This window comes from Callorhinus ursinus, unplaced genomic scaffold (assembly GCF_003265705.2).
Source record: "Callorhinus ursinus isolate GAN/ISIS: 27379988/994484 unplaced genomic scaffold, GSC_fseal_2.0 scaffold57, whole genome shotgun sequence".
In the NCBI taxonomy this organism is placed as follows: Eukaryota; Metazoa; Chordata; class Mammalia; order Carnivora; family Otariidae; genus Callorhinus; species Callorhinus ursinus.
This window is the reverse complement of record NW_027397119.1, coordinates 9,258,114-9,281,778: the sequence shown is the minus strand read 5'-3', so window position 1 is coordinate 9,281,778 and position 23,665 is coordinate 9,258,114. Positions and strand designations below refer to the sequence as shown.

Genomic DNA, 23,665 nt, shown 5'->3' with positions numbered 1-23,665 from the left:
AAGGGAAAAGGCCTGACGCTCAGGTTGCATTTCTTAATTTTCATTATAAATAACCTAGCTGATACTTCATAAAATGTTTGTTGGTTGAGTGAATGCATAAATGATGAAGTAAAACTTGGAATCGGTTAGAGGCAGAATGTGGGTTGTGATGCTTTTTGTCTTTTTTGCCTCAGATTTGATGCTGCCAGGCCTGATGGTGCCCCCTGCTGGTCTGCCGCAGGTACAGAAGGGGGACCTCTGTGCCATTGCCTTGGTTGGGAACAGGTACTGTGCCTGTCCACTGTGCCTTTGGGGGGAAAACTTAGGTAAAACTGGGAAGGGGGTGGGAAAGGACAACTTCCAAAGCTTATAAAGGATTAAAAGAAAAAAATGGGTTCTTCTTCCCGAAGCAGAGAGTGGGCCATGGGGGAATGGCAGTGAGCCTGTGTGGGTGTCCACGTAGCTCAGCCGAGCATATTTGCTGCTGTTTTTCTTTCTTTCTTAATAATTTTACATTTATATAAGAGTTGCCAAGATAGTATAGAGTTCTTATCCGGCTTCCTTTAATGATAATGTTTTATATAACCTTAGTACTGTTATCAAAACTAAGGAATTAACGTTGGTACAGTCCTATTAATACAATTGTAGACTTTATTCATATTCCCTCAGTTCTTCCATGAAATGTCTTTTTTTCCACTCAAGGATCCGATCTAGGACAGCACATTGCATTTAATTGTTGTGTCTTCTTTGTCTCTTGTCTATGACATTTTCTTGGTCTTTCCTTGTTTTTCATGGCCTTAACATTTTTTTCTCCATCATCCACATCATCATCCTTTTTTCTTTTTTAAAGCTTTTATTTATTTATTTCAGAGAGTGAGAGAGAGCGTGCACGAGCTGGGTGAGGGGCAGAGGGAGAACCCGGTTTGATCCCAGGAATCTGGGATCGTGACCTGAGCCGAAGGCAGACACTTAACCGACTGGGCCACCCAGGCGCCCCTCATCATCCTTTTTTTTTTTCAAATCATTTTAATAGCTTTATTCAAATGTGGTTTTCATACTGTAAAATTCACCTGTTTCTCAAATGTATAGTTCAGTGATTTGTAGCATATTTGCAGAGCTGTTCAGCCATCACCACACAGCTTCTTTTTAAAAATAAATTAGGAAGTAATCATATAAACAGTTCTGAACAATCAAACGCCCCTCACCCCACAGCCCTTTGCTCCTAGAAGTATCGGCTGATACACGTATTGAGTGCGTGTATATGTTTGTGCATGAAAATGTACGATTTGGGTATGTATGTTTAAAAATACAAATAAACAGAACTATACTTTATATTGTTTTTCCGCTTAAGATCAAGGGGACATTTTCCACATGGGTAAGCTCAGTTATGCTGAGTCTTCTTACCTCCTACGTGGTGATGGACCTCCTACGTGGTGATGGACCTCCTACGTGGTGATGGACCTCCTATGTGGTCCTCTCCTAATGGACCTTGTGGTTGCCCCCAGTTTGTCTTCATCATGAACAGTCTCTTACTGATGCCTCTAGGGACACCAGTGCCATTATTTTTGCGGAGTGGACACTAAGAAGCAGAACTATTAGGGTAAAGATCAGGTGTATTTTTCTGCTGCCCTACCAGAAAGCCATATGCATTTTCATTCCCACCCACAGGGTACATGGAGCCTGTTTTCTTACACTCCACCAACACTGGATACAATGGGTTATTTTCATTTGTGTCATTCCACGTGAGCAATGATATCTCATTATTTTGCTCATTGCTGCTTTGAGAGAGAAAAGAGAGACTGTAGGCACAGGAGGGGGTCAGTGTTCAAAGATCTTAATGTTGCTACTCATGTTCTCCTGTTTTCCTCGAACCTTTTGGAACCAAGTACCCAGAAATGTTTCCTTCCTTGTTGAACTGGCACAACTTGCAGTTGAAAAGGTTGGTGGTGTCACTGCTTTCCCCGATATTCTATCCAGAACAGGAGAAAACTTCAGAAATGCATATTTGGCCTGTTTGGTTTTGCCTTTAGACTGTATCAGGGGATGAAGCTTGAGAGTGGTTTGTGGCCGAGAATAAAGGTACAAGGTGGTTTATTAATAATACGAACCATGTTCGAGACCTAAGTTTCTGAGCCATTGACCCCTCCAGAGGTGGAAGTTCCTCTTTTAGGAACTGAGAAAGAAACCAGATTCAAAGTTTCCTTAGCAGGAGTTGACCTCTAGGCACAGTAGGGACACCAGGTTAGCAAACATCTTTCTTCAGTTCAGGTTGGGAACTCGGCCCTTGAATCTTCTTCCTTGTGCCCAGGTGACCCTGCCAGGCTGGTATGTCCCCCCACTGTTATCCAGTTGGTCACCCGTCCTTACAGGCAGTGTGTGGGCAATGCTTGAGTAACACTGGGCCGGAGGAGGTTTCTCATTTGGGCTTTGGAAGTTTTTGTAGTTACCGTAAATGTGATTGTTTTCAATCTTCTGGACGCACCCAGTTCTTAGATTGCTCGTTACACAGAGCGAGGCCTGTTAAAAAGAGCCAACTCAGAAGGAACCTCTCGAGTTAGTGCCACTGTTTATCTCCCCTCTCTTCCCTGTGGTGTCCCACAGCCTCACTTATGGCATACATTTGTCCTTCCTTTTGAAGCTCTGTATAGGATGGCTAGGCCCTTAAGGTAGGGGAGGTAATTTTATAGTTTTGAAATTAAATAAAGGGAACTTTAAATATCCTTGCAAGTCCTGCCTGGGTTTGATTCATTATAGGAATAACAACAAACAGTGATAACGTCAGCAGAGGAGTTACTCATACAGAAGGGGAATGTTTGTCAAGGGATTTTTGAAAGTTGTATTTATAGGTAATCCGAGGAAAACTGAGGCTGGACTGAGTTTTGTTTTGTGATACAGGCGGTTGCTTCAGATTTGCAAATGTGGTGCTTTTAGCCCTTGAGTGGAAAGATGCCCCTGACGCGTGCCCTTCTGCAAAGCCCTCCCTGACCCCGTCTCCGGCGTACTTCTCCTCAGAGCCCCTGTTGCCGTTGGAGTCGCTGCCATGTCCACAGCTGAGATGCTGACTTCGGGCCTCAAGGGAAGGGGCTTCTCCGTGCTGCACACCTACCGGGACCACTTGTGGTGGGTCCTCTGTCTCTTCTGTTTTATAGAGAGCTGGGTGGGTGGAGAGGGCACGGGGCCTGGATTCACAGGTGAGAGTTTGGGGCCCAGCCGTGTCTGTACGCAAGTTGCTGATTTCAGACATTCATTTCTTCACTAAATGTGGAGGAAAAAAATGGATGGATAGATCGGTTGGTTGGTTTGTTGTTTTTGTTTTTTGTTCTTTTTGTTTTGTTTTGTTTTGTTTTGTTTCTTGTTTGGGGAAGAAATTACGGAGAACTTTGATTACTTTCTAGGTGAATGGTAGAATCCTAGGCCTAGAAGATGACCTTAGGGACTGTCTACTCTGCCTCTCTGCACTGTGATATTCTTTGTTTTTAGAGCTTCAGTTGATGCTGCCTCATCTGCCACCCACGTTTAGGCATTTTCTTGCCTCATAGGAGTGCTCGGAAACTCTCACTTCTGAATCCAAACCAAAGCAGAGTAGATCCTCAGGCACCACAGTCATCACCTGATCACTTTTCTGTTCAGGTTTCACATTTCAGATCCCCTCCCCATTATGGAAGTCACGTTTTCTCACTGTAATAACCGCTTTCTAAAACCACATACTAGTATCTTCTTTGGTTATTTTCTTGTCATTTTACCAAAACAATAAATAGGGCTTTTCTTAAAAGTGGTGTAGCTGGTCTTTTGGCCAAGTGTTGTGGCCTATTGGTACAGATTCATCCTAACATTTCTAGCCCAGCCTTGTAGTTGCTCATTTTATAAGGCTTGGCCAAACCCTGCCCTGCTGGAGGACGTACAGCCACAGTCGGTGTCCTCGCAGACATCTGAGGGCTGCTTACCAATGTTCTCCAGACACCCTGCTTTCTGGCAGTCCGCACAAGGGCTATCAAGGTCATGTTGCCTAAATTGTTCACCAGTGGCTGCTTCAGTCCCCCTGCCCCCACCTTTTAAAAATATTTATGTACTTACCTCATCAGAATCACTTAAACACATAGTATGGCCTCACTATTCACAAGACTATTAAGACTTGCTGCAACCGTTAGTGTAAACTTGGTTTGGTTTCCATCATCTCGTGCTGCATGCTCCGTATGCGGCATCGCTTTTTTTCCTGTCTTCCTAAGGCTTAGTGGCATGGAAGCGTGTCATCACTACTCTGCAAGTTAGAGCGCATCCTGAGAGAACACAGAGGCAACTGACTTAGTCCCGGAGCAGGCCGGGTGCTTGTGCTTTGTCACGTACTCTGAGCCTCGGGCTTGGAGCTCACCAAACTGGTACTGCGGAAGCGTTTGCCACCTTACTTTTGTTATTGAATTCAAATTGGTTTTATTTTTAATTCACGTGAAGGGAATCCTTTTGGGGGCTTCTCTTTAACTGCTTTTTCTTTCATCTTTCTTTGTCCCAAATGTGGATGAGTGATATTATTATTCCTTTGGAATAGGATAGGTTGGAGGCAAGAATTACTCTCCCCATTTCAGAGATGAGGAAGCTGAGGCATGGGATTTTTCTGGGCCCAGAATTGGGAGTGGGGTTTAGGTGAGAGCCCAGGCTCTCTGCCCTCCCCTGGACACCCCTGCCTGTGGCTCTCACTCTTTCCGGTCTCCCAGCTGACCCTGATCAGGATCGGAGAATGCTGTGGCTGCCATTCGGCGTTTCTGACGTGCGGTTTTTCCAGGCGATCTGGAGACAAGTCTTCTCCACCTTCCTTGGCTCCACTGGCCCTGGATCCCCCAGATCTCAATGAAGAGAAGGGGTCTGTCCTGGCAGACCCCGCCCTGCAGCAAGACGTGAGGTGCCTGACCCTGGAGGGAGAGGACGAGGCGAGTGGGGAGGTTCGGCAGCGGATGTGTGGGGAGAAGTCCCTGTCAGAAGCCTCAGAAGACCCCGGCGTCAGGGGCCTGAACCCAGACCCCACAGACAGCAAGACCCTGCAAGGTATAGCTCTGAGTAGAAGGACCCACCTCCTCTTGATTTAGGAAACGTCTTCTACTCTGCTTCTGACCAGAGCGGTGCCGAAGCTCTAGAACGGCAAGGTCCTTCTCTTTGGTGAGGGTGGTGCTGCAGCCCTTTGACGTCGCACCAGGGAGTCCTTGCCCGACAAGTCCTGCTTCCCGGCATGCCACTGTGCCTTGGCGTTTGGACTGCTTCCAGCTACAGAGGCCTCCGCGGTCTCTTCTGGTTCTGACTTCTCTGTCAGAGAAGCATTTACTCCTGGCTGGGGGGTGGGGCGGGGGGTGGGCCTGGTGGCCGGACCCCTCCTTTGGGGTCAGCCCTCTTTATAGGCTCAGTGCTCAAGAGAGTCTGGGAGCTTTGGGACCCGGGAATGGGTTCCTTCCAGAGCTGAGGGGGTGAGGCAGGGGTGGAGCTGGGTGGGGAGTTTACTTGTACTGCACCAGGCATTCTGTATCCTTCAGAAAAATATGGTTCTTGTCTTTTCCTTGCAGAGCAAATGGATGAACTGTTACAGCGATGCTTCTTGCACGCTTTAAAGTGCCAAGTCAAAAAAGCTGACCTCCCTTTACTCACCAGCACACTCCTTGGCAGCCACATGTTCTCCTGCTGGTACGGAAGGCAGGGTGTGGGCCGCGGGGCTTTCTCTGGTACACTGGCAGTGTGTCAGGACAGGATGGGGGAATTGGCTGAGGGACGTGGAGTGGAGAGTTGATCTGGCAAACAAATCAGGTCCTGAGTTTTAAAAACTTAAATTTTAGCCAGTAAAAGGTTGTTGAAGAAATGGAGGTTAAAATTCCCAAGATTCTCTGAGCACTGCCTCTGCTGTGGTAATTCTGGGCTGGCTCGTGAATCAGGCAGCACGTCCCGTCCAGGAAGCGTCCCGGGGCAGCCTCTTTGTCAAGAGGCTTCTTCTGGAACGTTCAACCCCCTCACACTTTCCCTGCAGAGTAGGTAGGCCACATTATATTGTATCAGGAGGAAGAGTCATTGGGGGGGAAGGCCATTGGGGTGGCCCCAAACACAGGCCACCAAGAGAGACCGTAGTACATGCAGATAGAACCTGGGCTTTGGAAACAGCCATCTGGACGCAAATGCCAGTTCCCCAGGGTTTTGGAGCAAGGTGAATTTGAACTTGTTACCGGGCTTCTCTGAACCCGAATTTCCAGCACTTGTAGGATTGTTGTCAAGATTCACTGACCTCACATTTAATAAGCACTCAGGAAAAATCCTATCAGAAGGTTTGCTCCTTGATTGGTATACCACAACTCAACTTTTCTCTTTTTGAGAATTTTGCTGTGTTTTTTTTTAAAAAGTGGTTTTGATGTAATTCTCTTCCTGCTTACATGTGTGCTCCTTTAAGGCGTCCTATACAAGTGTGGGGTCTGGAGCATGTGGTGGGATACTTGGTAATTTGTCCTGACCTTGCTGGGTTCTAAGTAACTGGGAAAGAGCTCCTAGAATCTTCTGGGATAGAGGGTTCTTAACCTGGGGCGGGTTCTGGAAGGACTCTCCATGAACCCCAAGGCTCTCGCTTGTCACATTTTGAGAGAAGACTTAAATTCTGAGAAGAGGGCCTGATTATGGCTTTCATAGGAACCTCCCCCCAAAAACTAACAGCTGTAGGGTGGGCGTTCACAGAGTCTTTCTCTCAAGAACCAGATCTTGTAGGCTTTGCAGACCAGTCTCTTGCAGCTCCTCAGCTCTACCATGTCAGCAGACAGTAGATGAACGGCTGTGGCCAGATATGGCCTATGGGATAGAGTGCCAATCCTGCCCTTGACCCACCTGCCTCAGTGAGCTTGCTGTTGGCAGGGTTCACCTTGAGGCAGAACTTTGGAGGCCACGGAAGGTGGTCCAGTTCGAGAGGACTCTAAAGCTATATCCAGTACAGGAGCCACTATCCACATGTGGCTATTTAAATTTAAACTAATTAAAATTAAATAAAATTTAGAATTTAGTTCCTCAGTCACATTAGTTGTGTGTCAAGTACTTAACAGCCACATGCAGCTAGTGGCTGCCATATTGGATGATAGATAGAGAACATTCGTATTTACAGAAAGGGCTGTTCCACAGCAGTGATCTAGAGCATCCTAAAGTCAGTACCCTCTCTCCTGCCGCCCCTGGGCAGAGGGCTCTGGAATAGCAGCTTCTTTCTGAACATGGAGGAGGAAGGCTGAGGAAAAAATGCCCTCCTCTCAGCAGCTTTGTTAGCTTAACTTGTTTTCCATCTGCCACCAGCCCTGAAGGACGACAGCTGGACGTGAAGAAATCAAGCTACAAAAAGGTAAGCAGGTACCTTCTCTGCAGACCCACACAGAGAGATGTGTAGGGTTACACGCACCATGAGCTGGATGGACACTGGGGAAGCCCCGTCTGTAGGGCTTGGGCTAGAATTAAGCTTTTCGATTCCAGGTATGGGGGGGGGAGCAGGGGAGGGGGAAGAAAACCCTCCCTGGGTTGAGGCAGTTGGGCGAGCACCCACTCCTCTCTCCCCCTTCCGCCCCTTTGTATCTGACCAGAGTTCTGGAAGACTTCACCAGTTAGCCTGTAGCAGCTTCTCACTCCCTGAGCCTCAGGGCGGGGGCCTCCCAGTTCCCGGTTTGATGAGGGAAGGGACTGTCATGCGTCCGTCCCCAGGAGCAGCCTCACTCGGTGTGTGGCACATCGGGTGCTCAGGATGGGCATGTAATACGTGGAGTCCCTACCCCTGGCCCTCTCTCCCTTAGCTCTCTAAGTTCCTGCAGCAAATGCAGCAGGAGCAGATTATACAGGTGGAGGAGCTGAGCAGAGGGGTGGAGAGCATTGTGGCTGTGGACTGGAAGCACCCGAGGTGAGTGCAGGGGACCTGCTCACCGTAGCTCAGCGGCCCCAGGGCGCCTGGGCCCCGGGCTGGGAACTGCCCAGATGCTAGTATAAAATGTGTTTTTTCTTTCCTTCTGCTGGGTTTTAGGATCACATCTTTCGTCATACCCGAGCCCTCCCCGACCTCCCAGACTATCCAGGAGGGTAGCAGGGAACAGCCCTATCACCCTCCAGATATAAAACCCCTCTACTGTGTCCCAGCCAGCATGACCCTGCTCTTCCAGGAGTCTGGCTACAAGTGAGTTTTTGGAGAGCAGCCCTCCTCTGCCTGCTTGGTGTTCCGGCCTGTAGTTCCTCTCAAGCTGAGTAGCCTTCCTCTGTGACTGGCAGAACCTGTGGCGCCCCTGATCCCCCTTTCTCCCACATCCAGCTTCAAGCCTCCTTCCCCTGAGCAGTGTCTCTGACTAAATGAACGACAGCAGGTGCCTCCCTTTCCTCCTGTTAATCATCCTTCACGAGGCCCTGCTCACCTCAGTCAGGAAAGGGAAGAAAACAGAGCTCAAAAAGCCAAGGAAAGCAGCCTACTGAGCAGAGAGTGAGTCTTGGTATCTGCAGTTTGTCTCCTGGCACAGCACGAACTAACCCCCCGCCCCCTGTCACTTCCGACCTAGGAAGGGAAGCGTTCTTGAGGGCGCTGAAGTCCGGACGGTCATCATCAACTATGCCAAGAAGAACGACCTGGTTGATGCGGACAACAAAAAGTGAGTGGCTGGGGAGCCCTGCTGAAGATCGGTCAATCCCCGACAGCACAGACCTGGACACACCTGTGGAGGATGTCTGGGATAGAGGGGAACGTAGGCGATCACAGCCTTTTCGAAAGAAGCAAGACCAGTGGTTTCTAAGCCATGGGCTGTGGACACCTAGACTTGGCCAGGGTGCTCGGATCCACGTGTGGCGTCAACACTGGCTGTAGCCTGAGGACGTGGTAGCCCATAGACATCCACGACTGGTTTTCAAATGCACATGCCCTTGTGAGGAATCAAGTGCAACTTAGAAAAATTTTACTGAAGTCATCGTGGCTTTTTGGTATCCTCTATTTTCTTAGTAAGTTGGCACAAAAGGTAAACTCCTAAATGAAGAGCATTCCATTACCGTTTTTCTTTTTCACTTTCCGAAGACATCCCCATGATCAAAAAGTTGGGAACTAGCGGTCTGATCATGGTTAGGTAGCAGAACTGGGCCAAGAATTCTGGTGTGTGGATTTATCCCACCCCCACCCCCACCGCCACTGGCTGCCCCCTTGTCCTTGGAAAACATACCGGACCTCCCATCCACAGGGTGCATTGCTTCATGGGCTCTGGTCCCTGAATTGGTTCTCGTGGTCCTGAATGACTACAAAGAACACAGAAGAGATGAATCCTGAGCTGGCCCTTGGGTCAGAAGGGGCGGGGCTGGCATTTCCTTATTGCCTCTTCTTTCCCTTTAGTCTCGTGAAATTGGATCCCATCCTATGTGACTGCATCTTAGAGAAAAATGAACGGCACACAGTCATGAAGCTTCCATGGGACAGTCTCCTGACCAGGTAGTGGGGATTGGCAGTCCCTCTCAAACGTTTCTATCCCTCCCCTTATTGTCTGTCCTTTGGACTTTAGAATCATCGCTGTCTCGGTCTTTGACTTTCTCTCCATAATTCAACTGATATTAGTCTACATAAACACAGGCTCGGTAATTTTGATGTGGAGGATTCTTGGACTGGTTTGAGCCAACACAATATAGGAGAACTTAAAGGGAGAAAGAAAAAGAACAGTTAATTAAAAATAAGAACTTCAAAAAGATTTAGAAGCAAAAAGAGGCCGGGAGGAATTGTCTTAAAGTCATCAAAGGAAAGACTCTATGCTCTTTCTTTTCCACAGAACAAAACTGAAAATAATATCTATGAGGAGTTTGCAAACTACAACCCACAGGCCAAATCTGGCCTGCTACCTGTTAATGTAAATAAGCCATACCCATTTGTTCATTGTCTGTGGGCTGCTTTTGTGCTAACAACGGCAGAGTTGGGTGGTTACACATACCCGGTAGCCCTTAAAGCCTAGAATATTTCCTGTCTGGCCCTTTATAGAAAGTTTGTACCATCCCAGTATATATGATACCAAGAGAAAATCTGGTTAGATGAAAGGTAGACATTCTTTGTGGTAAAGGCTTTCTCTAGAAGATGAGTCGGAACACGTCACAGATGGGAAGCAGCACTTTACCAGGCTGGGTACGTGAGAGTCTTGAGACAGGAAGTCAATTCCCCAAGGCAGCCTGGGCAGAGTGTCAGAAGACCAGGCCACTGGACAGTTTCCAGGGGCTCAAGTCACTGATGAATCCCTTCCCTGAATCCCTGGGCCTTGACTTTGGCCATACTTCGGGGATCTTTAAAAAACATATATGCCTAATTGGAGTTCCTGATTTAATTGGTCTTGGATGCAGCCCCCTAGGTGATGTCAATGATTCTCAGTGCAGCCCGGGGCAAACCGCTGCCTGCCCAAGCCTGGCTCACACCCAGCTGCCCGCTAGCAGTGGGGAATGAGGAGATGATTTCTGTTGGCTTTATCAGTCTATAGCTCACGAACTCCTGTTTCAGATGTTTGGAAAGATTGCAGCCTGCCTATCAAGTGACCTTTCCAGGACAAGAGCCCATTATGAAGAAAGGCAAAATCTGCCCAATTGACATCACCCTAGCGCAGAGAGCATCTAATAAAAAGGTAATTTTAAAAAAGACACAATGTTGAGGGGCGCCTGGGTGGCTCAGTTGGTTAAGCGTCTGCCTTCGGCTTAGGTCATGGTCCTGGGGTCCTAGGATTGAGCCCCACGCTGGGGGGGGGGGGGTCCCTGCTCAGCAGGGAGTCTACTTCTCCCTCTCCCTAAGCCCCTCCCCCTGCTCGTGCTCTCTCTCCCTCCCTCTCTCCCTCTTGCGTGCACGCTCTCTCAAATAAATAAATGCTGCAGAGGGAGAGGGAGAAGCAAACTCCCTGCTGAGCAAAGCCTGACATGGGGCTCCATGCCAGGACCCTGGGATTATGACCTGAGCCAAAGGCAGACACTTAACTGACTGAGCCACCCAGGTGCCCCGTGTTTGGAGGTTTTTAAATTTTGGCCTCAATCACCACAAAGATTGTTTATGAAACAACCATGTTTGTGTGAGTGGGCTCAGCCCTGTATAAAACAGGCAAAGCTAGCCCTCTCACCCCCTACCCTCTAGGATTTTGTGCTAGGACACTTGCTAGAGCCTAGTTCCAAAGGTAAACAAGATTTTGTTTTTATTTTTTTCTTAGACCTGTTACAGGTTTTCAGCTCTTATTCATTCTATTACCTCTTGGGCCTTGCTCAGGGAAAAACAGCTTATAAAGAATTGCTGAAAGAAGTGAGTGTGTGTAGCCTGGCAACACAGAGTCCTAGGGAACTAATTCTATCTGGCCCAAGTGTGTGAAAAGCTGTCCTTGGGAAAAGGAGTGCACTTAATGCTGAGATGCCTTGAGAAGACAGAAATAGGATTATTGGATGGAAATCCCAAGCAGACAGACTTGGGTTCCAGATAAAGAACTTTCTAGTGTTTGGGTTATGCAAGTGGGCTTTGGCATTAGAGATATGGGCTCAAATGTGACCTTTGCCTTGCTGCTTGTCCTTGAAAAAGTGAATGTTTTCTTGCCTGAGTTTTCTTATGTGAAAAATGGGGATAATACCTACCGTATAAGGCATCATGAGGGCCAAATGAAGGAAATACATGGGTGAAGCACTTAGACTAGCACGTGGCATTTAAGCAGTGAGTAAATGAGAACCAGTAATGAGAACCTCAATAATAACTAGCAATAGCCACTATTTCTTGGGTAAGTATGTGCCAGACTCTGTACTAAGCAATTTCTGTATATACAGGTTTCCCCTGCTAGCTGAAAGTGGAGCATTCCTATGAAACCTTTTGTCAGCTGAAATGGGGTAAAGCAAAGAAGCAATTACCATGACTTTATATGGAAAAAATTTTGAGCACTCCCAGACCCCAAAAAATAACTCTCTTAGGCTTTTCTGATATATCAGGACACGTCTTGCTAACGGATGCACAGAATAACTGGAGATAAAGCACAGATGCTCCCAGACACAGTTCAGGGATCTGGGGGCTGGGCGCTGAGGTGCTGAGTGTCGTTCCTGGGGCAGATGCTTGGCGGGGGCTCCCCTCTCGCTGCTGCTCAGGGTGCGTGCTGCCTCTGTGAGGGCTCCCTGCAAAACCAGTGCTGAGCACTATGTTCACTTTTCACCTTTCTTTGTAAGAGTGAAACCCTCTGGATTTCTTTCAGTTAGCAAAAAAAGTTACTAATGTAGGTCCTTTCATAAGAGCGAAGTGGTGTACCGTGAACTTTGAAAAAGCAGGGGACATTTGTACTAGCTTACTTAAAAACTATTAATATTAGCGGTAACAGAATTGTCCCAAATTAAAACTGGTGCTTTCCAAATTAGGGAGTTCTTGTTTGGAGGTCTGCAAGCAACAATTGGGTGACCACTTGTTGGGGGAAGATGTAGTCCAGGGTGCATACATCAGGGAATAGATGTGACCTCTAATGTCTTATCGATTCTGAGGTTCTCTGGGGCTGGAGTCCCTTGACAAGCCTGGGTTATTTGGAACCTATGACTTTATTGAAAGCAGCCCTTCCCAACCCACTCCTGATGGTAACATACTCTACTATCTCTAGTCATGAATTCAAGAGAACTTGTTTCAAAAAAGGGGAGAATTGTGACTTTTTTTAAAGTGTCAGTGTTTTTTAATCTGAAAATCACATATATGTCATTTGTGAAGTTGGTAATAGAAAAATATTTGTGTTCCTGATGAGATGCTTGATGTTAAGGAATTATTGTCCATTTATTTTTAGGTATGATGATGGTTTTGTCTTTATGTTTAAAAGAACCCTTATCAAAAAAATAAATAAATAAAAGAACCCTTATCTTTTAGAGATAAGTACTAAAGCATTTGTAGATAAAATGATCTGATGTTTAGGAGGATTTGCTCTAAAGCAATAGGGACAGGGATATAGGTGAATTGAGGTTGGCCATGAGTCGATAATTGTTGAAATGATGGGAACATAGGAGCACAGTATTCAATTCTACTTTTATTTATGTTTTTAATTCTCCATAACAAAAAACCTTTTTAAAAAATGTATATGTTACAGGTGGGATAGAGAGTATTCCACTAAGTATATAACACATATATTGGATGGGACGGAAAGAATCAGTAAGTATAAAAATAAACAATGTGGATGAAAAGGGCCCATGGTTGTCGGGACGGTGAACACGGCGGGTGAAGAGGCTGCGGAGGCTCTAGCAGGCCCTGTGGAGGGGAGGGCGTGCGGTCCCCCCTACCACCTGTCTTCTGTCCCCGCAGGTGACTGTGGTCCGGAACTTGGAGGCCTACGGTCTGGACCCGTACTCGGTGGCGGCTGTGCTCCAGCAGCGGTGCCAGGCTAGCACGACCGTCGCTCCTGCCCCTGGGGCCAAGGACGGCCTGCAGGTCCAGATCCAGGGAAACCAGGTCCATCATCTCAGCCGGCTGTTACTTGGTGAGCATCTCCTCTGGAGAAGCAGAAGCGCGGGTCTAACTTGGCCAAAATCTTCCCACCAATTCAAGCCCCTCTAGTCATCATAGCCATGTACATGTGTGTGCCTGTGGCCATACAGTGTGTAGTGAGGGGCCAGCAAGAGACAGAGCTGATATTTGCGCCAGGTGCTTTGGCCCCCAGATTCGGTGCTCTGTCCACCATTACTATTGGAGTAGTTTTCTTCCTGGTTTTCCCTTTTATAAAGCATCTGTTGAGCATCCCAAGCACGCTGGGTACTTTGCTGGGCTTTTTGCAGGCCCTGTCTCTCATCATGACGATGTAGCAGAACTGTTGGCGTTTTGCAGCTGAGGAAGCCGAGGCTCAGAGAGGCCCAGTCCCTTGCCCTCAGATATTCAGCTGTTCAGTGCTGCTGCTGGGCTCCGGACTTGGCTTTGTCAGACGCCCAGAGCCTAAGTTCTTTCTCCCAACTCTGGGACTCTGGGTCACCCAGCCTCCGGCTTGTCCTTGATTCACGTCACCTCTGCCCGAGTCCGCTTTCCATCACTCTCCTCTAAACACTCCTTGTGCGCACCAGTGCCTTCAGAACAGGCCCCTGTGCTCCATAAATAAGACCCTCCCGGTCCAACTCCCGTTCCCCTCGAGCTGTCTCTGGCAGCTCTCACCACCCCCCCGCCCCCACCTCTGGCCTCAGCTGCACTGCTGTCCTCGCTGTTTCCCATGCACACTCGGTGCTTGTGTCCCTGTTCCCTCGCGCACTGCACCCTCCCACAGCCCACGTCTGCCCAACAGGGGGCCTCATCGGCCCAGCTCAGGGGTCCCGGAAAGCCTGTCTCAGAGCATGTCCCATTTTTTTCTGTCCTTAAATTAGCATTTAAAAGATTGCCTATGTGGCACTTTCTACTTGGGTTTATTTTTCTGGTTAGTGTCTGCCACTTGACCAGTTTTTTCTAATGTCTGAACCCCCTGCTAGACTGAGCAACTTAAGTCAGAGATCTTACCTTCTTCATCCCTTTTTCATGCTCAGGGCCTGGCACAGAATGAATGCTCGATAAGCACATGTATTTTAGGGCCTAAGGCAGTACCCTGTAGTAAACTTTTGGAGTTGACCCCTTTAAGTGAAGAACCCGGTAGGAGGTGCTGAGAAGAAATACAGAGGAAAATAGACAAGCACATGACTGAATGCAGATGAACACGTTCTCTCTCCTGAGAAAATTATGAATGCCTCAAGTATATCTAGAAAGTGGCTCTCAGTGAAAATTGCTAAAATACACACATCAGCCATGAGGTATAAGTATAAATGGCCCATCCCAGACAACTGCCCAGAGGAGCTGGGTTAGAGCTGGGTGTAGAAGAGCAGGTCATAGGATGCAGGTTGACTGAAGAGAAGTTGATAATGGGAATGTGCGCACAGTGGGGCCAGGGGGTGGGAGGTAGCCATGTGAGTCGGGGCCCATGGGGGTCGGGGCCAAGGAGGGACGTTGTGACACAAAGCACAGGCGGTGGTTGGGAGGGCATGCCCCACTTAGGAGTTTCTGCTTTTTGGATTGTAGAAGACTATCAGCTTCCTCGAAAACACATCCAAGGCCTAGAAAAGGCCCCCAAACCCGGCAAGAAGAAATAACAGACTCCTGTTTCATGTGGTCGATCCAGTGGAAATCCAGGCTCTGGGCTGGTCATTTATATGAGCATTTTCAGCTTTTGCAAATGAAAAAATATAATTCTTTACCAAAATAAATTTTTATTCTAATCTAAATCTGATTTCCCTCTGGTTTCCTCCACTCAGCTAGACTGTTAGTACTACATTTGCAAGCCATACGTCAGTTTACATCGACAGGAGAGGTGGTAGTGGAGTGCCTTTTCTATTCATGTGATTGCAGTGGTTTTAGTTCCTTTCCTGCTTTCGGGGCAGGTGGCTCATCCAAAGCTCAGGCAGGTAGAGCCTTTTGTTTTGAAAGCCCCTCTAGCAAATAGTCCACAGCCTCTTGCTCATCTGTTCCTACCCCCTAATTAACCTCCTTGCCCCAAAAGAGTCCCCTCACATCTCTAAAGAGTTAGTCACCCAGAAGGAGCACTCAGCTGTTCTCTGCCATCAAGCCAGGCCAAAGAAGAAAGGCTTCGCTCTGAATGGCAGCAACATTTTGGCTGGACAGGTAGAAGAAATCATGAAAGTATCTGGATTCCCCTGCACAATTCTTCCCCCACACTGGCACGCTGCCGCCTGCAGTAGGAAATCGTGAAGTGGCTTCAAGATGGTGGCTTTGTTACAGGAAAGAGTCTTATCCAACTTTTGGGGGCTCTTGGAAGAGGTCTTCATTTAGTCTTCAGAGAGTCTGTGAACTCCCTGAAATGGTACGCAGGATTTTGTATGCTCATTTTCCCGAGAGGCTCCCATGCTTTTGTCATGTGCCCAGAAGGATCACTTGCTGCCAAAAAGGTTCAGAACCACTGCTCTGGTCCCTGCTTAGTTCCTGGGAGTTACTTCTGTGACCAAAGCGCTCCTTGTACAAAAGGAAGGAGTGAGAGCTGAGCTGAATTATTCTAGAGTTTTTTGGTTTTACCATCAAAAAACAATTAGAGTTTACTTTTTTTTTCTTTCTCATCCCCCCCCTTTTTTTTTTAATAAATCAAGATAAGAAACACTTGAACATATCCACACTGTTCACAAATTACCCACCTGGGGCTAGAAGGGAGGAAAGGGATGGATGTGAAAATGTGTGTGTGACGCCCTCTGCCTTTCGTTATTAGACCTAGAGTAACAGTCCTTGTCACTTAGGACTCACTGTAAGTAAACTCCTTAACTTTATGAATCCTTTCTCTGCCAGCATGAGCCTATAGAACTGAGGAAGGGATTTTTGGCAACTGACCCCAAACAAGATTCTATGACACAGAACCTTTGGACAGACAGTTTGATCTGAGGGAGTGTGGTATGTACAGTAGTAATGGAATATGGTCCTTATATGAACACAGATAGCATGTAGTACTTTGTAAGGTTCTTTCACAAACATGATTTACTTGCACGAGTCGCTTGGAGGCTGAGAGAGGTTGTGTCTCGCTTTGTTGATCTCCGTTAAAGACACAAAGCCAGTAAACAGCAAGGGTGGGTCTAAAATGCACTGCCACTCCCGACTGTGGTTTAACTCGGAGTTCCGCTGTGATCCTGCTGTCAGGACCTGTGCTTTTGAACGGTTTTTCCAGTAACAATGACCCGTTCGCGCTGACTCACCTTCCCTCTCCTCCTCGGGAACACCATACGCATGTGTAAGAAGGCTGGGGAAGGTCAGGCTGTTGAATGGATTTTTTTTTTCTCTGTGCTAAGCCCAACCGTCTCTTTCAAGATCAAATTAGTAACTTTGAACTTAATCCCATGATGTTACCGAATGAGTTGCAGTGAAAAGCAGAAACTGGTTCATGTCCAGGTTTTGGCGAAGTTATTAAAAGACCTACTTCTTGGAGGTCTAGGCGAACAGATGTTACAGACAAGCCCATTCTCGGGTAATTTTAGGAATGTCTATTGGATGGAGGTAGGGAGTGAGCGGGCTGCGCTCTGACCAGCCTCTGCGGCCCAAGGGCCCCCGTTCAGTGCATCACGCGTGCTCCCTCCTGGAAGGCAGGCAGCAATTTCTTCTTAATAACCTCACGTGGTTATTTCTGTGATGACAGAGCTGTTCCTCTGATGGAAGTTAGATAATGCTGTTGTGAAAGGACTTTCACTCACCTCATCTAGCTTTCCTCCTCTAGGTGAGGTGACCTTAAACTCTCAGAGATGCATCCTGTCTTATTTTTAAATAATTCGACATGGAAAAATCATTGTCCACCTCAGTAGTCTGTCCTGATGCTTAATCATCCATGCTTGGCTCCAGAAAGCCCCTCCTCTCTTCTCACTCTACAAGGATCTCCTTCTAGAACACATCCCCTTTCCTCTCCTGCTCTGTGGACTAGCTCAGCAGCTGGGCACCTGGGCAGCACCCTCCGGCCCACGCGCTTGGACAGGTTTCTCAAGATTGTTTGACCAGCAGCCTTCACTCCTCTGTTCGCTGGCAGGAGAAATTCAGACTCCGTGCAGAAGTAGATACTCTTCTCCATTCCCACCCTCTCCCCCAGCTCCCAATTTCCAGGAGGTGGTGAAGGGCAAAGAAGATCTCTCCAGTCTGGGTCATTTTTGCAACAAGCTTTTATTCCTTTTTTTAAAACCCATATAAGAAAGACATTTAAAAAGAAAATATCCTCAAAACAAACACGTACACATGGGGCAGCACAAGGATAGAAGGCACTACCAGCCGCCATACGCGCCTCCGGGGGAAGGGATACTTTATACAGACTGTTCGCCAAGGCTCGGACCTCAGCATGGGTCCTGGGTCTAACTGTGCTTTAGATAAAGTCAGAATTTTCCCTAATTTTCTTATTTCATAAACACCCCTATCTCTTTATATATAGCTATATGCCTTTATGTATATACATACATGACTTTATTTTCCTTCTCAAAAATAAAATAGCCGCCCCCATCAGAGGGAGGCTCTCAGCAGCATTCACAGCGGCTGCAGCAGGAGCTGTGCCTTCCATTAATGTTAAAGACATGCAGCATGAAGGAAAAGGACTCTCTACCCGCTCCCTTGAGTACACAGCAGGGAGAGAGATTTTTTTTTAAGGGAGAGAAGCAATAAGGCTGAGCATGAGATGGCAGAGAACCAGGGTTCTGGGGGCCTAAAAAATCTTTTTGAGCTGCTAGCTTGTCTTGCTTTTGCAGCTCTGAAGACTACACACAGTTTTGTGACATGGGGGCAGCATTCCTTCTGGGATCAGGGGCGGTGTGGACACAGCAAGGGTTGCGGAGGGGATTTCTGAGGCTACACAAAGAAGCTGGGGCTCAACCCAACCCAGGAAGGACCTGGGAAGGCCGACGACAGCGAAGAAGTGATCTCTCAGAGGCTGGACTGGAAAGCCGGCCCTGCTTTGGCTGTGAAAAGTCCTTCTCCCTCTGCGTTGGAGTGTCTTTGAGGCCTGGCCACTTGCTTCAGTTGCTTGGCGAGTTTATTTTTCAGTTTGCACCCGAACAAGGATCCAGTACAGGTGTAGGCTGGGGATCTGATCCACCTTGTCCATGGGGTTTGACATCACTTATTGGGAGTCAAAGCCCAGGACGTTAGAGGGGAAGGAGGTCTGTGACTCTCGCCCCATTCTCGGAGGGAGGGCTCCCCTGGCCTCGCCTCCCACACCACCACGGTCCCCTTCCTGGCAGGAGCAAGCCAGCAGCAAAGTGTCAAGCAAGTGCGCCCTGCTCCCGTCTCTCTCTGAAAACAAAAAGGCACTGAGGTCAGCCGGAGGCCAGCCCACAAGCTCGCGGAGCGCAGCGCCACGGGCTGGCCCGGGCTTCGGAACACAAAGGACTCCAAGTCGGCTGAGTTGGGAGGCTCCCCGTCTGTAATCAAGGCAGCTCCTCTGGCAGCACCTGGAGACTCCAGAGTCCCGGTGGGAGGAAGGAGGCCATGCGGAAGGCCACGCAGGAAAGCAGGGCGGCCAGGCCCTCCCCTGCTCTCCGGCCAGGGGGAAGGCTGAGGACAAGTTGGACACATTTCTCTGCAATGCTTTTTGGCTTCCTCTGACTGCCTGATTTCCATACTCAGCAGGAGACATTAAAAATGGTAAATGGCTGGTTTCCCTTCGGTGGAAACACGTGAGGATGATGGCAATATGAAACTCCAAGTTGTAACTTAAAAAACAAACGCTTGTTGACGAAGAAGTGACGAGGCATCACACACGTGCAGATAAATATATGCCTTTGGGTTTACGTGTGTGCAGACTCTTGAGTGATGAGGGCCAAGGCAGGCTGTGGCTTCTCTGGAAATCTCTGAGCCCGCCTCAGCTTTGGTGCTCCCTACCTGAGCATCTGGGGCCAGTGGCTTTAGGACCTTCCCTTGAGCATGAACAACGGGCACCTTGAGACAGTGGGGGGCAATCCTCTTACGAGCATTATCCTGCTTTTGGGGGCTTAGCCCCGACCTGCTCAAGGAATATGCTACAATTTTTGACTCATAAATAAAGGTCTATGGGTGGCAAATAAGAGAGAAATTGAAGAAGAATAAAAGCCAGAGAAAGAACAGACAGCTCTAAAACCTTTCTTCTTTCCTTTGCCGGCTGGTGCAAACCATTCCAGTTTGGTGATGAGAGAGGCAGCTGGTTGGCTTACTAAGGGCTCACGGATTGCCGACATCCGAGGCTCTTCTCTCCACCACCCCCCACCACCACCTCCCCCGCCAGTCCTGCTCCTCGGAGGTGGGGAGGGGGCGTGCGGCAGGCGGGGGCCTGGCCTGCGAGCACGCGTGTCCCTCAGAGGTTTCGTGCCACATCTGGAACTGCCGGCGGGGGGCGGGGGGGGGCACAGATGTACCCGCCACAGGTGTCCTGAGAAAAAGTGTCTGTTGCAAAATAATAATTAATAATAAAAATAAATCCGCGGGCACCAGAAGAGGAAGCAGGACCGGTTAGCCAGGTTTGCCCTGGGATTCTCTTAAGGCCTCCTCCAGTTTCTGCCTAAACTTGTCATATTTCTTCTGCACTTGCTGGATTTTGTCTTGCTCCTCCTTTTCCAGGATTGTTAGGAAGTTCTGGAGCTCGGGAATGGAGAAGGCGTCCCACTGTGAGGCACGAGGGAGATGGGGGGCAAACAACAGGAGACAGGTCAGAAGCCGCCTGACCTGAGGGCCTCCCCCAACCCCCGCTGCCTCCATCCGCACACAGCTTACACAGGGTTTGCTACTGAATAGACAGCTGCAGTGGAGAAAGCTTGGGTTTCCCGTGTCATACTGGCAACCAAATTTCAAATCCTGACATCTCATGAGCCAGAAGTACCAGTCCATGAGCGGTGTTTTATTTGGAGCATCAACCACCTTACATTTTCTCCATGGCAGCTGAGGCCTGAACAGTGATGCTGGGGCTGCCCAGGGCCCCTGCCGGCCTGTCTGCCTCTCTGCTTTGGGGGTGCTGAGCGACAGGCTCTTAGCGTGCAGAGACCCTCAAGAGGCAGGTGGAGGAGAGTTGGGCTTGGCCTCCGGAAACGGGGTTTCAGGCCAACTCTACCACGTGACCTTGGGCACATCACCGCACCCTTCTGTCCTGCGTGCTCATCTGCCACAGAATGAGGGTCCCTGCCTCCCTTGGCTGGCAGAGCAGCTAATGAGATCCCAGAACCTGTAAAGCTCTGGAGAAGCCGGCTGGCCCAGGCCTGCCCTGATGGGACCTGGCCTCTCTGGACAGAAGGCAAGTCTGACCGCTCTCAGGCTGACCCAGGAGCAGAGCCCCCCCCCAGCCCTCACCACCCCACCCTGTGGGGCCGAGGATTTTGACTCCTAAGCTCTTTTGAGCACAGAAGAATATGAAGGCTTACCTAGTTTAATCCCCACACTGCCTAACTGAGAAGACTGAAGTCCACAGACGGGAGGCAGCAGACCTACGGGGACGGGGCTCGCAGCAGCAGAAAGGGAATTAGGGCCCAGTCTCTAAACTCCCAGGCCCACGAGCTCTGTGCTGGGCCCGCGGTGTCCAAACACTGTCAGCAGAGTACGTTTTTCAAACAAAATCTTACGCACTCTAATGTATAAATCAGACGGAAGCAGAGCTGCCTGATTGAAGCGGGAAGAAGAAACAGGGCCCTACCCTGCCTGGATCCCCCAGATCTCCACAGTGACCCCAGAGACTGCTCCCCCAAACCCTAGGCCTCCACTGACTGCAGTGTGACGAACAACTGCCCTCAGTCACTCCTCCATGCCTCCCAAGTATCCCAGGCCATGCAGAGCACCGGCCTGATTCCACCCGACTCCGTGCCACCAGACTGGACTCTGATGAACTCCCCTTTGTGGAAGGAGGCCACCTTTTAAGAACCAGGAAGAGAAAAATGGCTCGAAAATCTCCATATGCAGTGGAGGCCAGAGATGGAGCTGGTGGGGCCTCAGGCCAGCCTGGAGCAAAAACAGCCCCGGGCCTGGACACAGGCGTTTCTCAATGCCCCTCCACCCTGGGTTTTCAGGAAAAAAAAGCACACGAAATCCTTTCTTTCCACAGGCCATGCCAGACACAGGCCCTGACTTGCTCCCCCAGGATGCTGACAATCCTGGCTTTAGACGCGAAACCTCTGCGGCCCAGCACTTCCCCGGGCCTCAACTTTCCCAGGCCATTTTCCCAGCTGCCTCGGCTACTGCCGCGTGGCCCCCACCTATGCCAGCGGTGAGGACAATGCCCACCTGCACCCAGCCAGGGTGCCCTGAGGGCTGGGTTCTGGCACCGAGCAAAGGGCCCCAGACCTACCTCCACCTCTCCGGTTTCATTCTCCTTGAGCACGAAGCTGAGGACGTCATTGTCAGGCCCGGCGAGCAAGCGCAGGTAGAGAGGGCAATCAGCAATAGAGAGTTTCTGGAAGAACACTGCAAACCAAGAGAGGGGGCTAGAGGCGCATCTCGGAAAAGAGGGGCAGGGACAGGAAATGCAGACAAGGGGTGGCCATAACGGGAAGGAGCCATCCTTTCAGCCTAATGAAATGAATCTAATGACATGAATAGGGCATGATGACCTTTTATCTTCGGTGTCTGCCCAGAGTTTGACGCATGTTTCCATTCACATCACCCTCCCCAAAAGATTAGGAGTGGTGGGTGGTTTCTCTCCCATGCCACAGATTAGGAAATGGGAGCCCACGTTGTGGTTTCCTGCAGTCACATATAAAGTGGGGGGCGCAGGGAGCAGGCATGAGCTTCCCGTCCAGCTCTCTGCCACATGGCTGGACGGCGGCACCCTGGGGAAGCCCAGCCCTCCCCTCCCAAGTCTGGCAGGGGTTTAGCGGGAGAGGTGGTCTCTGACGGGGAGCTTGCCCTCGCATACCTTGCCCGTCCTTGTGTATCCGCTTAAAAAGTGCAAACTTCTGGGGATTGTCCACAACCATGAACTTCTTGAGCAGCCCCTGGATGACCTCGCTGACCGTGGTGGTGCTGCTGATGTGTAGCTGCTTGATGGCATCGAGCGGCAGGTAGAAGGATGTCCGCTTGTCGGTGGTGGCCGCGAGGTTCACTTCCTTGATGGCATCATAGATGGACTGGGGCCGGATCCCCGCAGGCACTGTCACCGGCCGCCGGAGCTTCAAATGCACTTTGATGAAACCCGTGTAGGTACCATCTTCACTCTGCGGAGGGGATGTCATATGGGTCAGCTATCAGGTCTATCTTGCATGATCCCATCTGCCACTCTGAGCCACTGCACCAGGTTTGGGGGAGGGGGTGCATAGGCCTTTCCAGATAGTGCCATCCCAGGCAGGCCCCCCCTTCCGCCCCGAGTTCTTTCCTGTCTCTGCAGACCTGCAGGTGCCAGAGGGCAGAGACAGTGTCCCCCCGTCCACCCCACATTGGGCCAGGAGAAGGCTTGCAGTATCCAGTAACCCGAGAGGACAGGAGGAGCTGCTCTGGCTTTCCCTCCCAGGGCTCAGGCTCCCTGCCCCAGTCCCCTGCCTTTGCTGAGTCCCCGCTCCTAGGAGGCAGGGTCTGGAGTGGCCTCTCTAGTTTGTCCCTCCAAACCGGGGAGGAGCAGGAAGGCTCTGTAATGAGGTCCTCGGAAAACCAGCCCACTGCATTTCCTCGTGCATCTCTTTCCAAAACGCGGCAGCCTGCAAGACTTAATTAAGCCCAGGACCATGGGAGACCGGATTTTCTAGCGCCCCATCTGGCTGAAGCCCCAGAGAGCCAGTTGCCAGCAGCCACCAGCAGGGGGCAGGGTTCTTCTACCTTCGCCCCTTCCCACTGCAGATGCCCTTTGCGAGACTCCCCCCTCGGAGTTCTGCAGTCTCGGGAAGCTTCCCCAGATGCAGGCAGTAAAAGGGCACCAACCAAGAGGGAGAGGACAGGAGCTGCGAATTCCCCTCGTGAGGTCTTCCTGGGGGCCGAGCAATACCAGTTCTTGAGGTCTTTGTACGGTACTTAATCCCCACAAGAGCTCCGACAAATGGGCACTGGTATCTCTATTTTACGCCGGAAGCTCAGGGAAGTTAAGGTTTCCCAAAGCGAAAAAGGGGACGAGCCAGCGACTGACCTGGATCTTACTCTAAAGCCCATTCTGTTTCCCCGCAGCCCGCGGGGGTCCCTGACCGCCTCGCACAAGCCCCGAGGCCTCCCGAGGCCCGAAGAAAGGGGAGGGGCCTCCGAGGGGCCACCCCGGAATCCAGAGGGAGAGCAGAGGACCCCCAGTGGAAGGGGCGGCGGCCGGGGGGTGGG

At 49.8% G+C, this 23,665-nt stretch overlaps 2 protein-coding genes across 3 annotated transcripts in view; one reads left to right on the top strand and one right to left on the bottom strand.

The window, feature by feature from the left end:
• The first annotated feature begins 171 nt into the window (after positions 1–171).
• EIF2D (eukaryotic translation initiation factor 2D) lies at positions 172–15,174 on the top strand. Its single transcript, XM_025855210.1, has 12 exons — positions 172–264; positions 2,992–3,099; positions 4,757–5,016; positions 5,526–5,643; positions 7,273–7,318; positions 7,761–7,864; positions 7,985–8,134; positions 8,508–8,597; positions 9,323–9,418; positions 10,463–10,583; positions 13,247–13,421; positions 14,972–15,174. The coding sequence occupies exons 1-12, from the start codon at positions 179–181 to the stop codon at positions 15,040–15,042; spliced, it is 1,425 nt and encodes a 474-aa protein (XP_025710995.1). The 5' UTR covers positions 172–178; the 3' UTR covers positions 15,043–15,174.
• Positions 15,175–17,574: 2,400 nt separating this feature from the next.
• Positions 17,575–23,665, bottom strand: part of RASSF5 (Ras association domain family member 5) — a 65,281-nt gene continuing 59,190 nt past the window's right edge. For both annotated transcript variants that reach the window (XM_073884515.1, XM_073884516.1), the window contains 3 exons: positions 22,287–22,586; positions 21,720–21,835; positions 17,575–20,053 (listed from right to left, as the gene is read on the bottom strand). In XM_073884515.1, coding sequence (XP_073740616.1) covers positions 19,901–20,053; positions 21,720–21,835; positions 22,287–22,586 — 569 coding nt within the window. In that variant the 3' untranslated portion in view covers positions 17,575–19,900. The remainder of the gene's footprint in view (positions 20,054–21,719; positions 21,836–22,286; positions 22,587–23,665) is intronic.

Coding starts and splice junctions, on each gene's coding strand:
- EIF2D (XM_025855210.1), top strand. CDS start 179: ATGCTGCCAGGCCTGATGGTGCCCCCTGCTGGTCTGCCGCAGGTACAG. Junction 8,598..9,322: donor GTTGATGCGGACAACAAAAA/GTGAGTGGCTGG, acceptor CTTTCCCTTTAG/TCTCGTGAAATTGGATCCCA. Junction 13,422..14,971: donor TCTCAGCCGGCTGTTACTTG/GTGAGCATCTCC, acceptor TTTGGATTGTAG/AAGACTATCAGCTTCCTCGA.